The 17,468-nt window shown below is 46.1% G+C and overlaps 1 protein-coding gene across 2 annotated transcripts in view; it reads right to left on the bottom strand.

Annotated features, from left to right (window-relative positions):
* Nucleotides 1-3,509: 3,509 nt before the first annotated feature.
* LOC311239112 (uncharacterized protein) overlaps nucleotides 3,510-17,468 on the bottom strand; it is a 41,481-nt gene continuing 27,522 nt past the window's right edge. The window contains exons 3-6 of one of the 2 annotated variants that reach the window (XM_084327359.1): nucleotides 16,713-16,937; nucleotides 15,849-16,008; nucleotides 4,597-4,794; nucleotides 3,510-4,231 (exon numbers count right to left, since the gene is read on the bottom strand). In XM_084327359.1, coding sequence (XP_084183485.1) covers nucleotides 3,900-4,231; nucleotides 4,597-4,794; nucleotides 15,849-16,008; nucleotides 16,713-16,937 — 915 coding nt within the window. In that variant the 3' untranslated portion in view covers nucleotides 3,510-3,899. The remainder of the gene's footprint in view (nucleotides 4,232-4,596; nucleotides 4,795-15,848; nucleotides 16,009-16,712; nucleotides 16,938-17,468) is intronic. The other variant, XM_084327360.1, reaches the window with a different exon arrangement.

Genomic DNA, 17,468 nt, shown 5'->3' with positions numbered 1-17,468 from the left:
TATTGGGGAGTCAGAATCAGATTTCTTCAGCCAGGACAAGTACAGTAGGGCTCAATACACACGGTGATCGAAATGTGTTGGCTTAGCAAAGGGCGATAGAAGGAGTGGTTCGGAGGCAGGATGTTTAGCACACTGCCAGCGAGAGTGGGGTTTTATTTTTTGTCTTTTATTTTTTTTGTTTATTTGGTTTGTCCAGTTCTATTCATATCTGATTTGGCATAGTATGGAATTTTGCCATAACAATGACTGAATAGAGCTATAATTTTGAAAATGGCTTTATCCAATGTTCAGATTTCTGTCCTGGAATTATATGCAAATTAGTGCATATTTAAGTAGATCAGGCCTCATGTGATAAAAAAAAAAAAAAAAAAGGTAGTGTCTTAAATGTAAGTAGTGAACTGGGGAAGTTTCAGTGTGATATATATTAGTTCACCTGCAGTGTCTCCCCTTTAAGTTCAGTTCAGTCTTAGACCTGTCCTCTGGTAAGGAGGTGAGAACTACAACATGTCACCCCTGAGTGACAGTGTGATTGAATGACCTTCGTCCAGCTTCAGAATACAGTTTTTTTTATTATTAATTCTTTATTTTCTTTCTCTCTCTTTAATCGTATTCGTATGTCACAGGAGTGCACGTGATTGTGTTCAGTTGTGTTTGAGCCATGTACTGATAACATTACAAGTTATTGCTCATATTATATTATAAATCTCCCATAACAATAAGTATCAGAAAGCCTAGGTCAAAAACCTCAGTTGTATTTGAGCTATGTACTGATGGTTTTTTCTTTCTTTTTTCTGTGGTGGGGTCTCGCTGAACGGTCTCTTCACTCTCCTTGCGGTCCGGGCACCCATCTCTGACCAAGAGGAGGACGCGCAGAGGACCACTGTCTGTACCAGGCTTCTGCAGTTACAGCGGTGACACATGGACAGTACTCCGTGACCATCAGATCTGTGAGACGGTTTCCAGCAGAACCTGACGGGGGAACCGACTACAGCTGATTACGGGGAGACAAGCTGGCCCAGCTAATCTACTGGACCAGAGCTCCACTCTGCAGCTACAGCATGGACACTGAGACAGTTTCTAGCAGGCCTGTTCCATCAGGGCCACAACCAAGGGCCTGAGTGGGGGGACCGACTACAGCTGGTTTCTGTGAAAGTAAGCTGTCCCAATCTGCTCCAGAACTAGGAGGCAGAGGGCCTATCGGCTAGTGAACGATGGGGCGCTAAGACCATCAACCGACAGCTGACTCCAGTCTGATAGGATCAGTGGTCCTGAGATAAAGATCTTAGAGACAGTTTCCAGCAGGTCTAAGCCATTCACCGGACAGGCTCCTTGCATCGGAGGGGAGGATCATCAGGACCGAGCCACGGCATACATGGACTGCAGAGGGGGGGTGCTTGGACCAGCGACCGGGGGAGGGAGAAGAGACCGTTTCCGGGATGAGGCAAGTTTTACCCACAATGCTTAGGTTTGAACCACAATACATGCAGATATTACAGTATCGTCCTAAAAGATGTTAGGTAATGATGTAATGAACTTTCTTTGATTCAGGTGGAGATTTTGTAATATGTTGTGCATTATAATAGTAACCAGTTATTTTTTTCATTCTTTGTGAGGAGTCTGCAGATTGTTTTTGTTTTGTTTTGGCTATCTCCCGGAGCATGCAGTCACGTGTATTCTGTTTTCGCTATGTTATATTTCGTGAGCGCAGTCTATCTTGCAAGGTACTGCCCTGTGTTTTCTTTTGTGATTTCAATTTTTCAGCTTGGTGGTGGGAGAAGTATGGCCTTGACAAAACCAGAGACTGGACACTGTACCCTTGAGTCCTCCGACCATCCGTCTGGGCATTTGCAAAGAGACGCTAATGAGGGTTGCTGTTATGACAACTTCTCTTTTGCACGTGACACGGGGTCTATGCAGAGGACCTTTTGTTTTTTAGATAATAAAAATAGTTTTTGCTGGGTTATTATAATCTGTGTTTGAATGATAATATTTTTTGTTGTCTTTATGAAATGATAAATGATTGTGATTAATAATTATCAAGAGGAGGGAACTGTCGTGGAATATATTATCATGTCATTATGAGTCTCTGTTATTTTATCATGTCATACAGCTTGAGTTTCAGTCCAACCAGATTTACTGGTTAATGTGTGTATGTCTCTTTAAGATACTCTATCATTCTCTCAGTCGTAATGAAGTTGCTGTTCCTACCAGCCATAGAGCTATAACCCAAGGTCATGGGAACTGTAAGATGGAGCTGTTTTTTCCTTCCAGGCTTAGCCATAACATAGTCGTATTATTAATTTCTCTAACCAGCCATTTTGTTTTCTTCTACGTAATTTCATGTATTCAATTGTGTGTCGGACGAGGCCTCGAGGCCAGTCCCTGTCAGACGCTAGGGGGTAAACATGTCTGTCTCTGGCGGGTGACTGGTCTGGCAGCGTGGCCACGCTGTCATGAACTTTCTTTATTAAATAAACCTTTCTATTATTATTAATAATGACTCAGAATGATTAATGTAAGCGGCTCATCGTTTGTCCTTTAATAATTCCCATTACATGGGCAACACAGATTACAGCAACTTGCTATGGGCCTGGTCTACAAGATACACTACATGACTAAGGTACCCATGTACATGTCAAAATACTTCCCAAAGGTCAGTGAATACCACGACCACAACACCAGAGGGAGCTCCACAAATCATGTTAAACCCAGATTCGGCTCAAACAAGGGACTAAACACGTTCCGCAATTATGCCACATCAATGTGGAACGCCCTACCCACAGCTGTAAAGGAATGTGAATCACTACCCACTTTTAAAACCACTCTCAAAGAACACCTACGGGAGACTGCAATTCGAAACTGGCCCCTGTAAATGTCCTAACCCAACCCCCTCCAATGTACAGTAAATGTCCTATTAAACCCAATAATACACAAGACCCTCTTCTTGGGACCAAGTAAGGTTTCGTCGATAATCCAATGTACAGTTATACCCCCACCCCTGCCTACCCATCCGCCCCCACCCACCCAACCACCTCCAATGTACAGTTCCCCCCCACCTCTTCCAATGTAGTTTCTTCGTCAAATGTATATACTCTTTTCTTTTTTTTACTCTTTTTGTATCACAAACAGTACTGTATTTGTAAATCTGGTATGTCATAAATGTATAGATGTAGCAGTAGTGCAGTACTGTCTATCTGTATGTCATGTATGTCATATAGGTTATGATGAATTGAAAATGGGGGACCCTGATGTAAACAAGACGAAAGTCTTTCTCTGGTCTGCATACCCTTAACAATTGTGTATTGAGCCGTACTGTATTGTACCCATTCTGCAATCTGTTAATAAAGTTTTCAATCAATCAAGCAACACCACACACACTGGGTTTATGGGTCAAACATCATGTTTATTGACAATAGGGAGAGAGAAGAGTCATATTTCATACCCGTTTTATGACAGAAATAGGCAACAATAAAGGAACAAAAAAAAGAATAGATATCCAACACTGAAGCCAGAGCAGAGACTCTGCCGTTATCACAGCTCACCACTAGAGGGTAGTAAGTAGCATATGGCCAAATAACATGGAGAGTAATATTTCACACCCGTTTTATGATAATAATAATAATAATAATAATAATAATAATAATAATAATAATAATAATAATAATAATAATAATAATAATAATAATAATAATAATAATAATAATAATAATAATAATAAGTAGAGGCGTCGACCTATAGACAACAGAGAGCGTTTATAGCAGCGTTCGGACGACATGAGGCAGTGCATCGAGACCTGATGAAGACACAGCTGGAGATTGGTCAGGCCGCACACGAGACGCAGAGACTGGAGCAAGAACTGGCGAGAAAGAATGTACTGCTAGATGGTACAGTGATTGAGGTCATGCTTCGGGCGGCTGCTGCTCTTTGGGAGGGTCCGGTTTTCTGAAGAAGAAGGAAGGCTTGGGGGCAGAGGCCCCGAATTTGAAGCCTTTGGACGAGCCGCCGAATTTGAACCCCGACGATCCGCACGTGTCTTTAGAGGCTTCCGACAAGGAGTTGCCAAACGACGTGCCGAACTTGAAGCCGTAGGTCGACGAGGACGAGGTGGAACCCGAGGGCGTGCCCCCAAATTTGAACCCCCCAAAGCCACAGGTGGAGTTTGACGACGTGCCGAACTTGAAACCCCCGGCGCTGGACTCCGAGGAGGTGCCGAACGCAGACGCACCGAAAGCTGAAGGTGAGAAACAAAAGAAAATATTCCATTATTTTTTTCTAATCAATTTCAACGGTTGGGTTTTGAACATCCGCTGTTAAAAACAAACACAATTAGATCAATTTTAAAGGTAAACCATGTGGTCCTTTTGGTTTCACTTATTAATTCCCAGATTGAAATGTGACATAAAATTAGACTGTTAATTAAATTTAACTGGTGCTAATAAACAATATTTTATAAATAAAAGCCCCCAGATTGTGCTTTTACTGTATGAAGCACAATCTCAGGAGGCTCACACAGAACCAAGCATTTCACTGCAATGTACCTTATGTGACAAATAAAACAAAACCTGAAACGTGATGATAATAATAATAATGCGTGACCTTTGGGCTCCACCGTGGCTCCTGGTCTGGTGGACTGACAGGCGACACACTGCAGGGCGGCAGCCTGGTTCTGCACACAGCACACGTCACAGTCCCAGCTGCCCTCCAGGTTCTTCAACGTGTGCCAGTAGCCCAGCAGAATTGCCGGTGAGGGGGCTGCTTCTGGAAACACAGTGCCGAACGCAGACGTACCGAAAGCTGAACGTGAGAAACAAAAAAAGATTCCATTATTTTTTTCTAATCAATTTCAACGGTTGGGTTTTGAACATCCGCTGTTAAAAACAAACACAATTTGTTGTATGAAGCACAATCTCAGGAGGCTCACACAGAACCAAGCATTTCACTGCAATGTACCTTATGTGACAAATAAAACAAAACCTGAAACGTGATGATAATAATAATAATAATAATGCGTGACCTTTGGGCTCCACCGTGGCGCTGCCCTCCGCCTTCTTGAACTTGTCCCCGAAGCCCAAAGTTTGTAAAAATAGTTTAAGTACAGAGAAACAGGTTTTTCCAAACGGTGATATTACGAGTGTTTGAAAGGAGTGTGAATGGGGTTTCACCAGCTTTGATAGGAACAATTAGAAGAAAAAATAAGATAACGAAAACGAGAGTCGACAATTAGTCTATTTCTTTAACCCATAGTATAATAAATAGAAGCAATATAAAAATGGCCAATAGTAGTCAGGCCAATGGGGGGGAAATGCCGATAACTTCTGCAGACATTTCATTGACCGAATTGAACAGTGACGTTAACCTGATTGATTTGAATGTGACTGACTCCCCTCCTGAGACCAGTGTGACGGAGGGACTGGAAATAATGTCTTTAACCCCAACACAGGGGGTCTTTGGGGAGAGAGATCCAGAGACAACTGTATTACCAGAGCCGATCCACGCTGGAGTGGCCATTGCAGATGACTGCAATTTACAGACCACCAGTGTCCCTTGCCCAGGTTCCCCCACCCCCAACATCAGCACCAAACTGAGAGGCGTGGCCAGGGGACGAGGAGCCAGTCAGCAAGGGCCAGGGTGGTGTGCTGGGCGTGCGAAAATCTCTGACATACAGCTAGGGACTGTGACCAAGAATATCGACCCCGAGGAGGAGAGTATCGTCCTCAACCCAGAGGAGGAGGTCCGCGATGGAATAACAGACGAAGAGGCAGACACGGGCAAAACCAGGGTCGGTATCAAGAACAGTGTCCACAGCCCGCAAGTCCCCCCGGTCCAGAACCCCCTCAGCACCAGAGTCAAGATGAGAGGCGGGGCCCGGAGATGGGAAGTCAGACCGCCAGCGCTGAGATGGGGGGAGAGGCGTCGACCTATAGACAACAGAGAGCGTTTATAGCAGCGTTCGGACGACATGAGGCAGTGCATCGAGACCTGATGAAGACACAGCTGGAGATTGGTCAGGCCGCACACGAGACGCAGAGACTGGAGCAAGAACTGGCGAGAAAGAATGTACTGCTAGATGGTACAGTGATTGAGGTCATGCTTCGGGCGTCGGAATTAGCCGCACACGAGACGCAGAGACTGGAGCAAGAACTGGCGAGAAACAATGTACTGCTAGATGGTACAGTGATTGAGGTCATGCTTCGGGCGTCGGAATTAGGCCGCCGTGATCAAGCAATGCCCTGTGCCCCGTTGCCCAGACAGGGAGCGGGGCCTCGACAGGGTGCTGAGAGCCTCGGGCGGGGTAGGTTTCCAGACCCCTCCCAACAGCAGGCTCAAAGAACGGTGGCTGAACAAAATAGGTACGTGGTTTTCTCCCCAGAACAGGCTCAAGGGGGGCGAGACCAGGAAGGGACTGTCAGAGGTGAGAGCCATGGCGGTAATGGCAGAGAGCAAGGACAGACTCTGGGCCCGATGAACCCAGGGCCATCCGATTACAGGCGGGGGGCCCACAGGGTCCCACAAACGAGGAGACAAGGACAGGTTTGCTGGATCTGTGGACTGATAGGTCATTTTCAAAGGTCATGTCTGCAGAGGCCGCCGGCAGAATAAAGAATATAGATAGGTATTAAAAATGAAAATGAATTGAATAAAAAATATATACAACTGATTAGAATAAAAATAGAATGAATTGAATAAAAAATATATACTACTGATTAGAATAAAAATAGAATAAAAAATATATAGAGGGGTTAGGTGATTAGGCCATGCGTGGAAGTTACTAAAATGGATGGGTGACTAACATGGAGTGATGAAGTAACTGACGGATGCATGAACTAATCGGACTAACAAAAACATCAAATCAAATATTCCCAGTAGGGAAATATACCAATCATGGATTTTCCTTTTTGCTACAGTGTTTCTGATCAACTCTTGCTGTGGCAGTAAGGAAAACGTAAGAGAGAATGGTATGGTGGACGATTTTTGATGTCTCCCACCTGTGCAGCCTGGCCAAGCTGCACAGATGGGAGAAAGAGAGAAAAATTGTCACCGCAATGGCTTTTGAGGTCATGTGGACTCTGAACTGGGTTAAAACAGTTAATATTAGACAGGAAATATTAGACAGTGAAATGATGTGACACTGCGTCTGCTTGTGATCAGTACTAATTATCCATGCTTGATCAATAATCAGTTTGGTCAAAGTGTGGACTGCATGATTTTGAAATTAAGAAGACCTATAGTCTTTCCTAGGTTTTAAGATATTGATAGACGAACATCAATAATCAGGAATAATAGATATAGGCGTTTATTTCTTTTCGTTTTTCTTTCCTAGTGTTTTACAAGCAATTCCTGCCTTAGGCCGGAAGTTTTCATTTTGTTTATTCTTTTGATTTTTTCATTTTGTTTCTTAGTATATACGGGGGTGGTTACGCCCCTAGATGATAGGTTAATTTTGTTTCTAAGAGTGAGTTAAAAAAGCAATGCTCACAAATTTTGTTTATTGTTTCATTTGTGGTTTTGGCATGTTTTTCTTTGATTTTGTTTCTTTTCTCTATTTTTTCTTAGGACCTGACAGGCTGGGTGGAATCGCGACACAGCAGGACTGGTAGTATATGTCCATATGGTGGGCTGAGAACAATGTGAATGGACTAGAGCTGGTTCATGGTTTTTGTTCTCCGCTCATCTAGGATCTGGGGGTTGTGTCGCGATTGGTGAAGTGTTGGGAAACATGATTCTCTGTACATTGATAAGCTCAGTAGGTTTTGGTCGCCATTGGCCAAATAGCCTTTGTGTAGGGTGTGGACATGTGCAATTGATAATTGGCTTGTGGGGGACTCTGACAGCTTGTTAGAGGCTGGCGGAGCGTGTGAAAGATGTGTGTTTAAAGCGGACTGTGAATTGTTGCCGTGCGTGTAGGACTACTGGGGGAGAGGTCTCGTCAGTATTGGCTGTCCGGGCCTCGAGGCAGCTGTCCAGAAACAGAGGTATGATGTTTAGAATATTATTCCACATCAAAGGGTAGTGGGGTTATACTGTTTTGACAGCATAATCAGCATAATATAATGAGAGCCATGTGAATTTTTCTGAATTTTGAATATTAACGATCTAGAAGCCATGAAATATACAGATAAATGATTTGGAAAAGAAAAGAAAGTTGTCAAACTCAGACCAGTAAAGAGTGTCTGAGGGAGGAAAAATATGGATTCTCAATCAATTATTGTGATAGAAGTAACCTGCGCTGTCCACCGAAGCGATATATACTCACTGCAGGATATGAATGGGAGATTGGGGAGTCAGCAGTCATCAGAGTGTGGTACGAGGAAGACCAAGGACTCCATCGGTACTGTTGATCCAGGACACTGGCTAGTGTCTACCCAGCGGTTCCATGGGGAACCACAACACTGCGGGTACCAAGAGATCCAGGAAAAGCCTAACTCTCAAGCATTGAGAGTTCCGGCCAACGCAGTGACCGAATCTTGAGGCTTCGGAGGGGAACGAGAGAGGCCAAACGACAGGCAATCTACGAGGAGACAGGCGGCAAGGCCTCATCAACTGCTCCGGCTGTCAACAGACCTTAGCAACTGACCGGGTGTCATCGAGCGAGGGGGTGGAGCCCCTATCGCCCCTATCAACGACCAGGCGGAGGGTGGGGAGAATCAAACCTCTTCCACTATTCCGAGGGTCAACGGGGGTTGAGCCAGCGACGACTGTAGGAGACAACACAACCTCCTCAACAGCCGTGACAGCGCCAGAGGGGAGATCTAATCACCCCACCTGAGATCGACGCAACTGACATCCGAGGGAAGAGCTCCTGGTTCAACTGAACATGCCAATACAGCAGGGGGTCATGCCCCTATTTGAGTGACAGCACGAGGCATGAGGCCTCGACAGAAGAAGGGGAGGGATCGGAAGTCAACTGGCTTTCTGATTCTACCTCCCTGTTTTGAAGCCAAGAGTTGGTGGTAGCATTAAGAGTGAGATCAGCAGTCTTGATCTGCACCGTCTCTGAGAAATGAGGAGGGGGTGGCCAGGTCAATCCAGAAAACATTGACCCCCCTCTCCCGGTTATGAAAATGGACTGCAAATAAAGATGTTTGAGCTATACATAGGAAAGAGATGTAGAAAAATAATGTTGTTTTGATTTTTTAGGATCCGAGTGTGGGATGCCGTATGTATTTTATCCAAGTATGATTTAAAATGTTTTAATTTTTATCCAGGTAGTAGTAAGCAGAAGTTAGGATCTATGTTTAGCATATTACACTAGCTAATTAAGGATAGTTAATCTCTATCCGAGTGTGGACTGTAGTATTATTTGATAAACCATAAATCCTAAAATGTATTGGGAAAATGTTCCTAATAGAAAAGGTCATAAGATTAAGCTTTGATCAGAAAACAGCTGTCCTATTCAGTCAACCAAAGGGCCAAAGCAGTTGGGACAGTAGGGGGAGAAGTTACATTCTTCTGGCGATTAAATTACTCTGCCCTTTTTCCCTGTCTCTCTAAATAGATAGGGTTGTTTACTAACGCAAGAACCCCCACAATAGGTTGTGTGTCGGGCTACTCAAACAGCCGGCTGTAAAAGATAAAGAACTGTTTGAATAAGCCCTTCGGGGGTTCTAGAACAAAAGAGCCACCTGGTTTCTTCAGGGTGTGGGACAGGAAGGATGTTAGATAAGCCCTAGTTAAACACAGGAGAACACCATTTGGTCTCCAAGTAAGAAATCCCACATAGAAAATAATGAAGAGGTTAAAGAAATACCTTAGAATGTTTACCCTCAATGTGAAATACCTGCATATATGACTGTTATGTTGGACTGATGATGCTGAATAGAATGGTGTGATTATATGCTGTGATTATACTGGTTAAAGAGGAAATATGTTTGTACTTCAGAATGAGATGAAACAATGTGGTCTCTAGGTTAAAGAGTCTTGGTAAATCATGGGGGAACATATTATTAATGAAAGCTAAATATAAACTGTTTATAGCTATTGAATTAAATCCAGAAAGATTGTTTGGAAGACTTAAATCCCCAGTATATTAAGACTATTTTTACCTAGTTCTAAAACAGTCAAACGAGAACTATTGGGCTTAAGGGCCACCTCTTTTTCAAATACTCTGGGAAGGCTCGCGATTGGGTGGAAATCCTATGCGTGAGGTCACTTGGTGACGTCACGCCCAGGGTTTCTGGCTCAGGGATAAAATGGGGTGCTGTGACTGTAAGGACACTCTGAAACAGAACAAACACAGGACGACACCCACCTTTTCACACAGAGGACGGCAGGAACAAAGGAACACACAGAGGAGAAGCTTTTGGAACTGAGAACACGGTCTTTGTTATCAACAGAGAACAAAGACAATTCATACTTTAATCTGCTTTATTAGTAGGGCAAGCGGCATAGTGCTTCGGTACCTTAAAGCCAATAGCGTTCTTTATTTTAATTGAACCAGAACGATTGTAATTACACTTTTAACTTTGAATTAAACAGATGCTGGTACAACTTCTCCTTCATTTCTCCTGCTTAGCTGCCGTCGAACAAGACCAGAGTTATGGTCTTTTGAAAGTACCAGGGTTTTTAGGACGGGCAATTCACAACGCAGAGTATTGGTTCTGATGTCATCAGAACAGAACATAGACCCTAGGTGACTTCAGGACCAAGTAAGGTTTCGTCGATAATCTGTGAGGATTGGTTCATTCCCCGCCACAGGCTTCTTAAGGTACTGTGATGATTGGTCCATTCCCCGCCACACGCTCCGCTCCTTTAAGGTGCTGTGTTGATTGGTGCATTCCCCGCCACACGCTTTTGGAGCAAGTATCAATTCCAGCGCGCACCTGTCATAGTTTTTGATTAGCGCCCCAGAGGCTTGGGACTTCCCTTCAATCGTTGTCGGGTCGTTTTGAATACTTCTGTTTCTGCCTGTTGTTCCCCGTTGCTGTGCCTCGTCTACTCTCCCTCCAGGACATCTGTGGATTGCCGCTGGTGAAGACCTTGTCCCCCGTTTTGAGCTGCGCCTCGTTTACCCGCGTTACTCCCAGGGCTGTGTTCTGAGCCCCCTCCTCTACTCCCTGTACACACATGACTGCGTAGCACAGCGGAACAACAACACCATCATCAAATTTGCTGATGACACAGTAGTGGTGGGCCTGATCTCTGCCAACGACGAAAGGGCCTACCTGGAAGAGGTAGAGAACCTGTCACAGTGGTGTCAGGAGAACTGCCTCTCCCTGAACGTCAGCAAAACAAAAGAGATGATTGTGGACTTCAGGAGGTCGGGGGTCAAGGACTACAGCCCCCTCAGCATCGACGGGGCACCGGTTGAGAGAGTGAACAGTTTCAAGTACCTCGGAGCCCACATATCCGAGGACTTGACATGGACCACACACATTGACAGTGTAGTGAAGAAGGCACGACAACGCCTCTACTTCCTCAGGCGCCTAAGGAAGTTCCAAGTCAGTCAGAAGATCCTTAGGAACTTCTACTCATGTACAATAGAGAGCATCCTGACCGGCAACATCACCTCCTGGTTTGGGAATAGCACTGCACAAGACCGTAGCAGACTACAAAGAGTGACACGTTCAGCCGAACGCACAATTGGAGGGGGGCTTCCCACCCTCCAGAACATTTACTACAAGCGGTGCAAGAGGAAGGCTAAGAGAATTATTAAGGACTCGAGCCACCCGAACAACTGCCTCTTTGAACTGCTGCGGTCAGGCAAGCGATACCGGAGTCTTAAGGCGAGCACAGAAAGACTCAGAAGAAGCTTCTATCCCCAGGCCATCAGGCTGCTAAACGAACAATAATCGCTAAACGAACAATAATCACTATGCAACAACCATCAAATGCACACAGCACACACACCCACACGCACACACTCACTCAAACAAACAACACACTGCAGCACCCACTCTCCACACTTTAGATCACACAAACACACTTACACTTTATATTGATTGATAAAGGATTTGCACTACAACTCGTACACCTACTGTGAATTGTACCTAAATTGCACCTCGTCCCATTTCTCCATTACTGCCTTGCACTATATAGTATTGTATATATTATTATATATTAGTACACTCGTCCCATTTCTCCATTTCTGCCTTGCACTATATAGTATTGTATATAGTATTGTATATTAGTACACTGCACAGTATTGTATATTGTATGGTAACTACGTCTATTCTGCATCGAACATTGTACATGTCTAAACTGAACACTGTGACCTTTTTTTTTTTTTTTACTTCTAATTTTACTATGTTTTTATTTCATACTTATCTTGTCTTGCACAGTCTCTGGAGCGCAACAGTAAGAAGCATTTTGTACAAAAGTATTCTGTACTTCTGTATGACAACTATTAAAGAAACTTGAAACTTGAAACTTTGGTGAGTTTGAACCAAACCCTTTTTTGGACGATTCTGTTTTGTGTGTTTTGAAGAACACTGAAGAGTTCTATTTTTGCTTACACTTGACTCAGCTAAGTTGTGTGTTAAAGGAGACACTGAAGATTATCATTTGCTTGCACTGGACTCAGCTGGGGTGTGTGTTTAGAAGAGACACAGAAGTTTATCGTTTTTGTTTTGCACTGACCCTCAGCTAAATTGTGTGTTGTGGTGAACACTGAAGATATCGTTTGTTTGTTCTGGACTCAGCTAAGGGAGGAGGAGACCGCACTGCCTCTGTGTGATGTGGACTGTTATTTACCTCTCTCTCTCTCTCTTTTCCACTTCGAGTTGAAGCTGGGAGTATCTGCAGAGCCGCTTCAGCGTCAATACCGTTTCCCCACCTCGAACACAAAGAGGATCTGCAGAGCCGCAGATAACTCTGCTGAAGGCAGTTTCCCTTTGTTTCAAGATTGTTACTTGCTCCTTTTTGACTCTGAAAATAAATACGCCCTAGTATTTGGCTAACTCTGAACTACCTGTCTGTGCCGTGCGTTTGAGGTCGGTTTCAAACCCTAACATTACGACCCGACCCATGACGACCTCAGCCGACACAGACAGGGTCAGGGCAGCCTTGGCGGTCCAGATCCAGGTGGTCAACGACCACACCCAACAGTTGGGTGCGGCTGCGGCTGGTTTACAGGACCTCCGGGCCCAGGTCCAGCTCATTCTGGATGCCCTTGACACTCTGGCTACCCAGCAGACTACCCAGGGTAATCAGCAGGCTGTTATTCTGCACAGGCTCTCAGTACTGCATTAAACACTCTGCTTTTAAACCCACCTGTCCCAGGAGTCTCAGCCAGATCACCACCCGCAGCCGCGGCAGACCTCGCACCTCGGGAGCCCCGTCTCTCCGAACCACGTCTGTTCGAGGGTAACTTCGAGGATTGTGCCACATTCATCATGCAGTGTGAGTTGGTCTTCCTTCATCAACCCAGCCGTTTTTCGTCAGAGGGAGCCCGAGTAGCCTACATGACTAACCTGCTCACGGGCCGAGCAGCACAGTGGGTCACTGCTTCCTGGGCTATGAGGGCCGATTTTTGTTTCTCCTACCCAGACTTCGTGGCAGAGCTCCGAAGGGTTTTCCACCACCCAGCTCGTGGCCAGGACCCAGGAGCTCGGTTGGGCACCTTCCGGCAGGGCAGTGGCAGTGTCAGGGACTACGCGCTGGAGTTCAGACTGGCCGCAACGGAGAGCGGTTGGAACGATCAAGCGCTTCATCTCACCTTCCTGAGGGGGCTCCACGACGCAGTAAGGGACCAGCTCGCGACCCAAGAGGAGCCCGATTCTCTCGAGGATCAGCCTCGCTATCCGCATCGACGGACGCCTCCGGGAGAGAAGGCGTGAGCGAGCACGACTAGGACCCCCAGACGTTCCCCAGACCCCCCGTCCTCGGGACCGTTCTGCTGACCGTCCTGCCCCCTCCGTGACTGGTGGGTTTTTTCCCTCCCGGGCTGTGACCAAGGAGGAACCCATGCAGCTGGGACGCACCCGCCTTAGCCCGGCCGAACGGGAGTCCAGGCTCAGGTCCGGCCTTTGCCTCTACTGCGGCCGGGATGGACACCGTGTCTCCAATTGCCCTACCCGGCCAAGAAGACCAGGCTCGCTGGGACCCCGGGAGATCCTGGTGAGCCGTTTTTCCTGTTCCCCCACCCGTGCACCACCTAACCGTCTGACGAGCGTCACCCTAGCCTGGGCGGACCAGCGGGCAACGGTGGGTGCACTCATTGACTCTGGTGCTGATGGGAGTTTCCTGGACGTTGAGTTTGCCACCCGGGCCAACATTCCACTTGAGGACCTCGAGAGGCCCTTGGAGGTCTTCGCGCTGGATCATCGCCGCCTGGCTGACATCACTCAACGCACCTGTCCTGTCCTCCTCACCGTGGCTGGTAACCACGTTGAGAGACTCCAGTTTTTCATTACCAGATCCCCTCTTGTCCCGGTAGTCCTGGGTCGGCCCTGGCTCACGCTGCATGAGCCCCACATCGCCTGGTCCTCCGGCACCATCAGGGGGTGGAGCCCCTCCTGTCATGCCCAGTGTCTTCAGGTGCCGTCCAGCCCCCTCACCGGGTCCCAGTCCCCGTCTCCGGCCTCCCTCGCCGGTCCTCTGTCCCCGTCTCCGGTCCCCCTCTCCGGGCCTCTGTCTTTGTCCCCCTCTCCAGTGCCCCTGATCGCCGGCTTCCTTCGGTCCAGTCCGGGCAGGCCGGGGCAGAGTAGGTCGCCGGGTGGCTCCCGTGGAGGGGGGGGTACTGTGAGGATTGGTTCATTCCCCGCCACAGGCTTCTTAAGGTACTGTGATGATTGGTCCATTCCCCGCCACACGCTCCGCTCCTTTAAGGTGTTGATTGGTGCATTCCCCGCCACACGCTTTTGGAGCAAGTATCAATTCCAGCGCGCACCTGTCATAGTTTTTGATTAGCGCCCCAGAGGCTTTTTATACTGGGACTTCCCTTCAATCGTTGTCGGGTCGTTTTGAATACTTCTGTTTCTGCCTGTTGTTCCCCGTTGCTGTGCCTCGTCTACTCTCCCTCCAGGACATCTGTGGATTGCCGCTGGTGAAGACCTTGTCCCCCGTTTTGAGCTGCGCCTCGTTTACCCACGTTACTCTTGCGCTTTGGTGAGTTTGAACCAAACCCTTTTTTGGACGATTCTGTTTTGTGTGTTTTGAAGAACACTGAAGAGTTCTATTTTTGCTTACACTTGACTCAGCTAAGTTGTGTGTTAAAGGAGACACTGAAGATTATCATTTGCTTGCACTGGACTCAGCTGGGGTGTGTGTTTAGAAGAGACACAGAAGTTTATCGTTTTTGTTTTGCACTGACCCTCAGCTAAATTGTGTGTTGTGGTGAACACTGAAGATATCGTTTGTTTGTTCTGGACTCAGCTAAGGGAGGAGGAGACCGCACTGCCTCTGTGTGATGTGGACTGTTATTTACCTCTCTCTCTCTCTCTCTCTCTCTTTTCCACCTCGAGTTGAAGCTGGGAGTATCTGCAGAGCCGCTTCAGCGTCAATACCGTTTTCCCAACTTGGAACACCAAGAGGATCTGCAGAGCCGCAGATAACTCTGCTGAAGGCAGTTTCCCTTTGTTTCAAGATTGTTACTTGCTCCTTTTTGACTCTGAAAATAAATACGCCCTAGTATTTGGCTAACTCTGAACTACCTGTCTGTGCCGTGCGTTTGAGGTCGGTTTCAAACCCTAACATAATCCAATGTACAGTTACCCCCACCCGCCTACCCATCCCACCAACCCCACCCACCCAACCAACCAACCACCTCCAATGTACAGTTCCCCCCCCACACCCCACCTACCCACCCCCCCCCCCCCCCCCCCCCACCTCCTCCAATGTACAGTTTCTTCTCATTCATCACCTTCTCCTGATATCTTCATGTTTTACAACAGTGTATATATTCATCTCACCTTCTGCTGATATCTTCGGCCACGTATCCTTCAGGATGTTCTTCAGTTCGTCTCTCAACTCAGAAACAGCATCACTCACATTCCTGAAGTCATATAGAGGATGGACAGCGATACTGGGTAAGTCTGGAGAGACACTGGGACTGGAGAAGGACTGGAAACCCTGGATAGAGAGAAATTATATAAAACAAAAAGAGACAGACACTGTAACGGTACTGTATATCTGTATGTCATGTATGTCATAAATGTCCTTATTAGATTAGATTAGATTTTTATATCTGTATGTGGTGTATGTCATAAATGTGATTATGAATTGGAAATGGGGGACCTCGATGTAAACAAGACAAAAGTCTTTCTCTGGTCTGCATCCCCTTAACAATTGTGTGTATTGAGTAGTACTGTACTGTACCCATTCTGCAATCCGTTCATTAAAGTTTTCAATCAATCAATCAATCAATCAGACTCATTTGAAAATCACCTACAGTAAAACTGTAGTATTTCTGTGTTTTTTTGCTTCAGATGTACAAATGGCTGTAGAAATACTATAGTGAATCACTATAGAAATAACCATATACATAGTATTTCTATGGTAGAACCATAGGAATACTAGTGTTTCACCGTACATTTCTATTGACTTTACTACTGAAAAAAGTACATGGGCAGTCACAGAAATGTAAACGTAGATATATATGATTTAAGTATGGAAGGCATATTGAGTAGAAACAGTTAGTCCTAATGCTATCTATACGACTGAATAGCTAGTGAACCGGAGTACAATGGATGGGGTTCAAAGACATATGAAAGGCATATTCATCAGAAACGGTTACAGTCAGTCCTATGGATAAGACTGAATATCTTATAGTGAACCTGAATGAAATGGATGTGGTCGTCAGCGTGCTCCAGCTCCACCCCTCTCCTCCTCAGCTCCTCTATCTCCTGTTCCAGTTGCTTCAGGACCCCTTCAGCCTGACTGACTGCAGTCTTCTCCTGGGCTCTGATCACGTCCTTCACCTCCTTGCGCCTCGTCTGCATGGAGCGGATCATCTCACAGAAGATCTTATCACTGGCCTTCACTGCTATCTGGGCTGAACTCTGTTGAGACACAAAGACATGAATGGACTGCACTTTTATAGCACTTTCTTCTAAAGAGCTTTACAACTTATGCCTCACACACACACACACACTCTAACGAAAAGATGGCACAAAAAGTGACTACAAAGGTTAATAAAAAAAACGATTTTTTCCCTCTTTTATATATAGGAACGCTCTGAGGACCCTAGCTGGAGCCTCATTCAGTGTCACTTTGACTACGCTTGCACTTCATGGTACAGTAACATCTCCAAACAAATGAACACAAAGCCAAAGTAGGAGATGTCCACAAAAATACACCACAAGAGGGAGCCCCACTGACCTGGTCCTGCCGAGAGTCGCATTTTTTTACTCTGCAACTGTAATGTGGAATGCCCTGACAACGTTCCTGTTGAGTACCGGTCGTAAACCGAGGTCAGATTGATTATCCCATAACTCATTGGTCCGAATCCCAGCTTCAAGCAGCGTCCTGCGAAGTTTGGGACGTCTAGGACTCAATTGTGTCTATAAACTTCAGGGCTTAAACTCAGCCGA

This window comes from Notolepis coatsorum, assembly GCF_963971535.1.
Source record: "Notolepis coatsorum genome assembly, chromosome: 13".
Taxonomy (NCBI): domain Eukaryota; kingdom Metazoa; phylum Chordata; class Actinopteri; order Aulopiformes; family Paralepididae; genus Notolepis; species Notolepis coatsorum.
The sequence above is the reverse complement of the archived record's forward strand: the minus strand, read 5'-3'. Positions and strand labels throughout refer to the sequence as shown.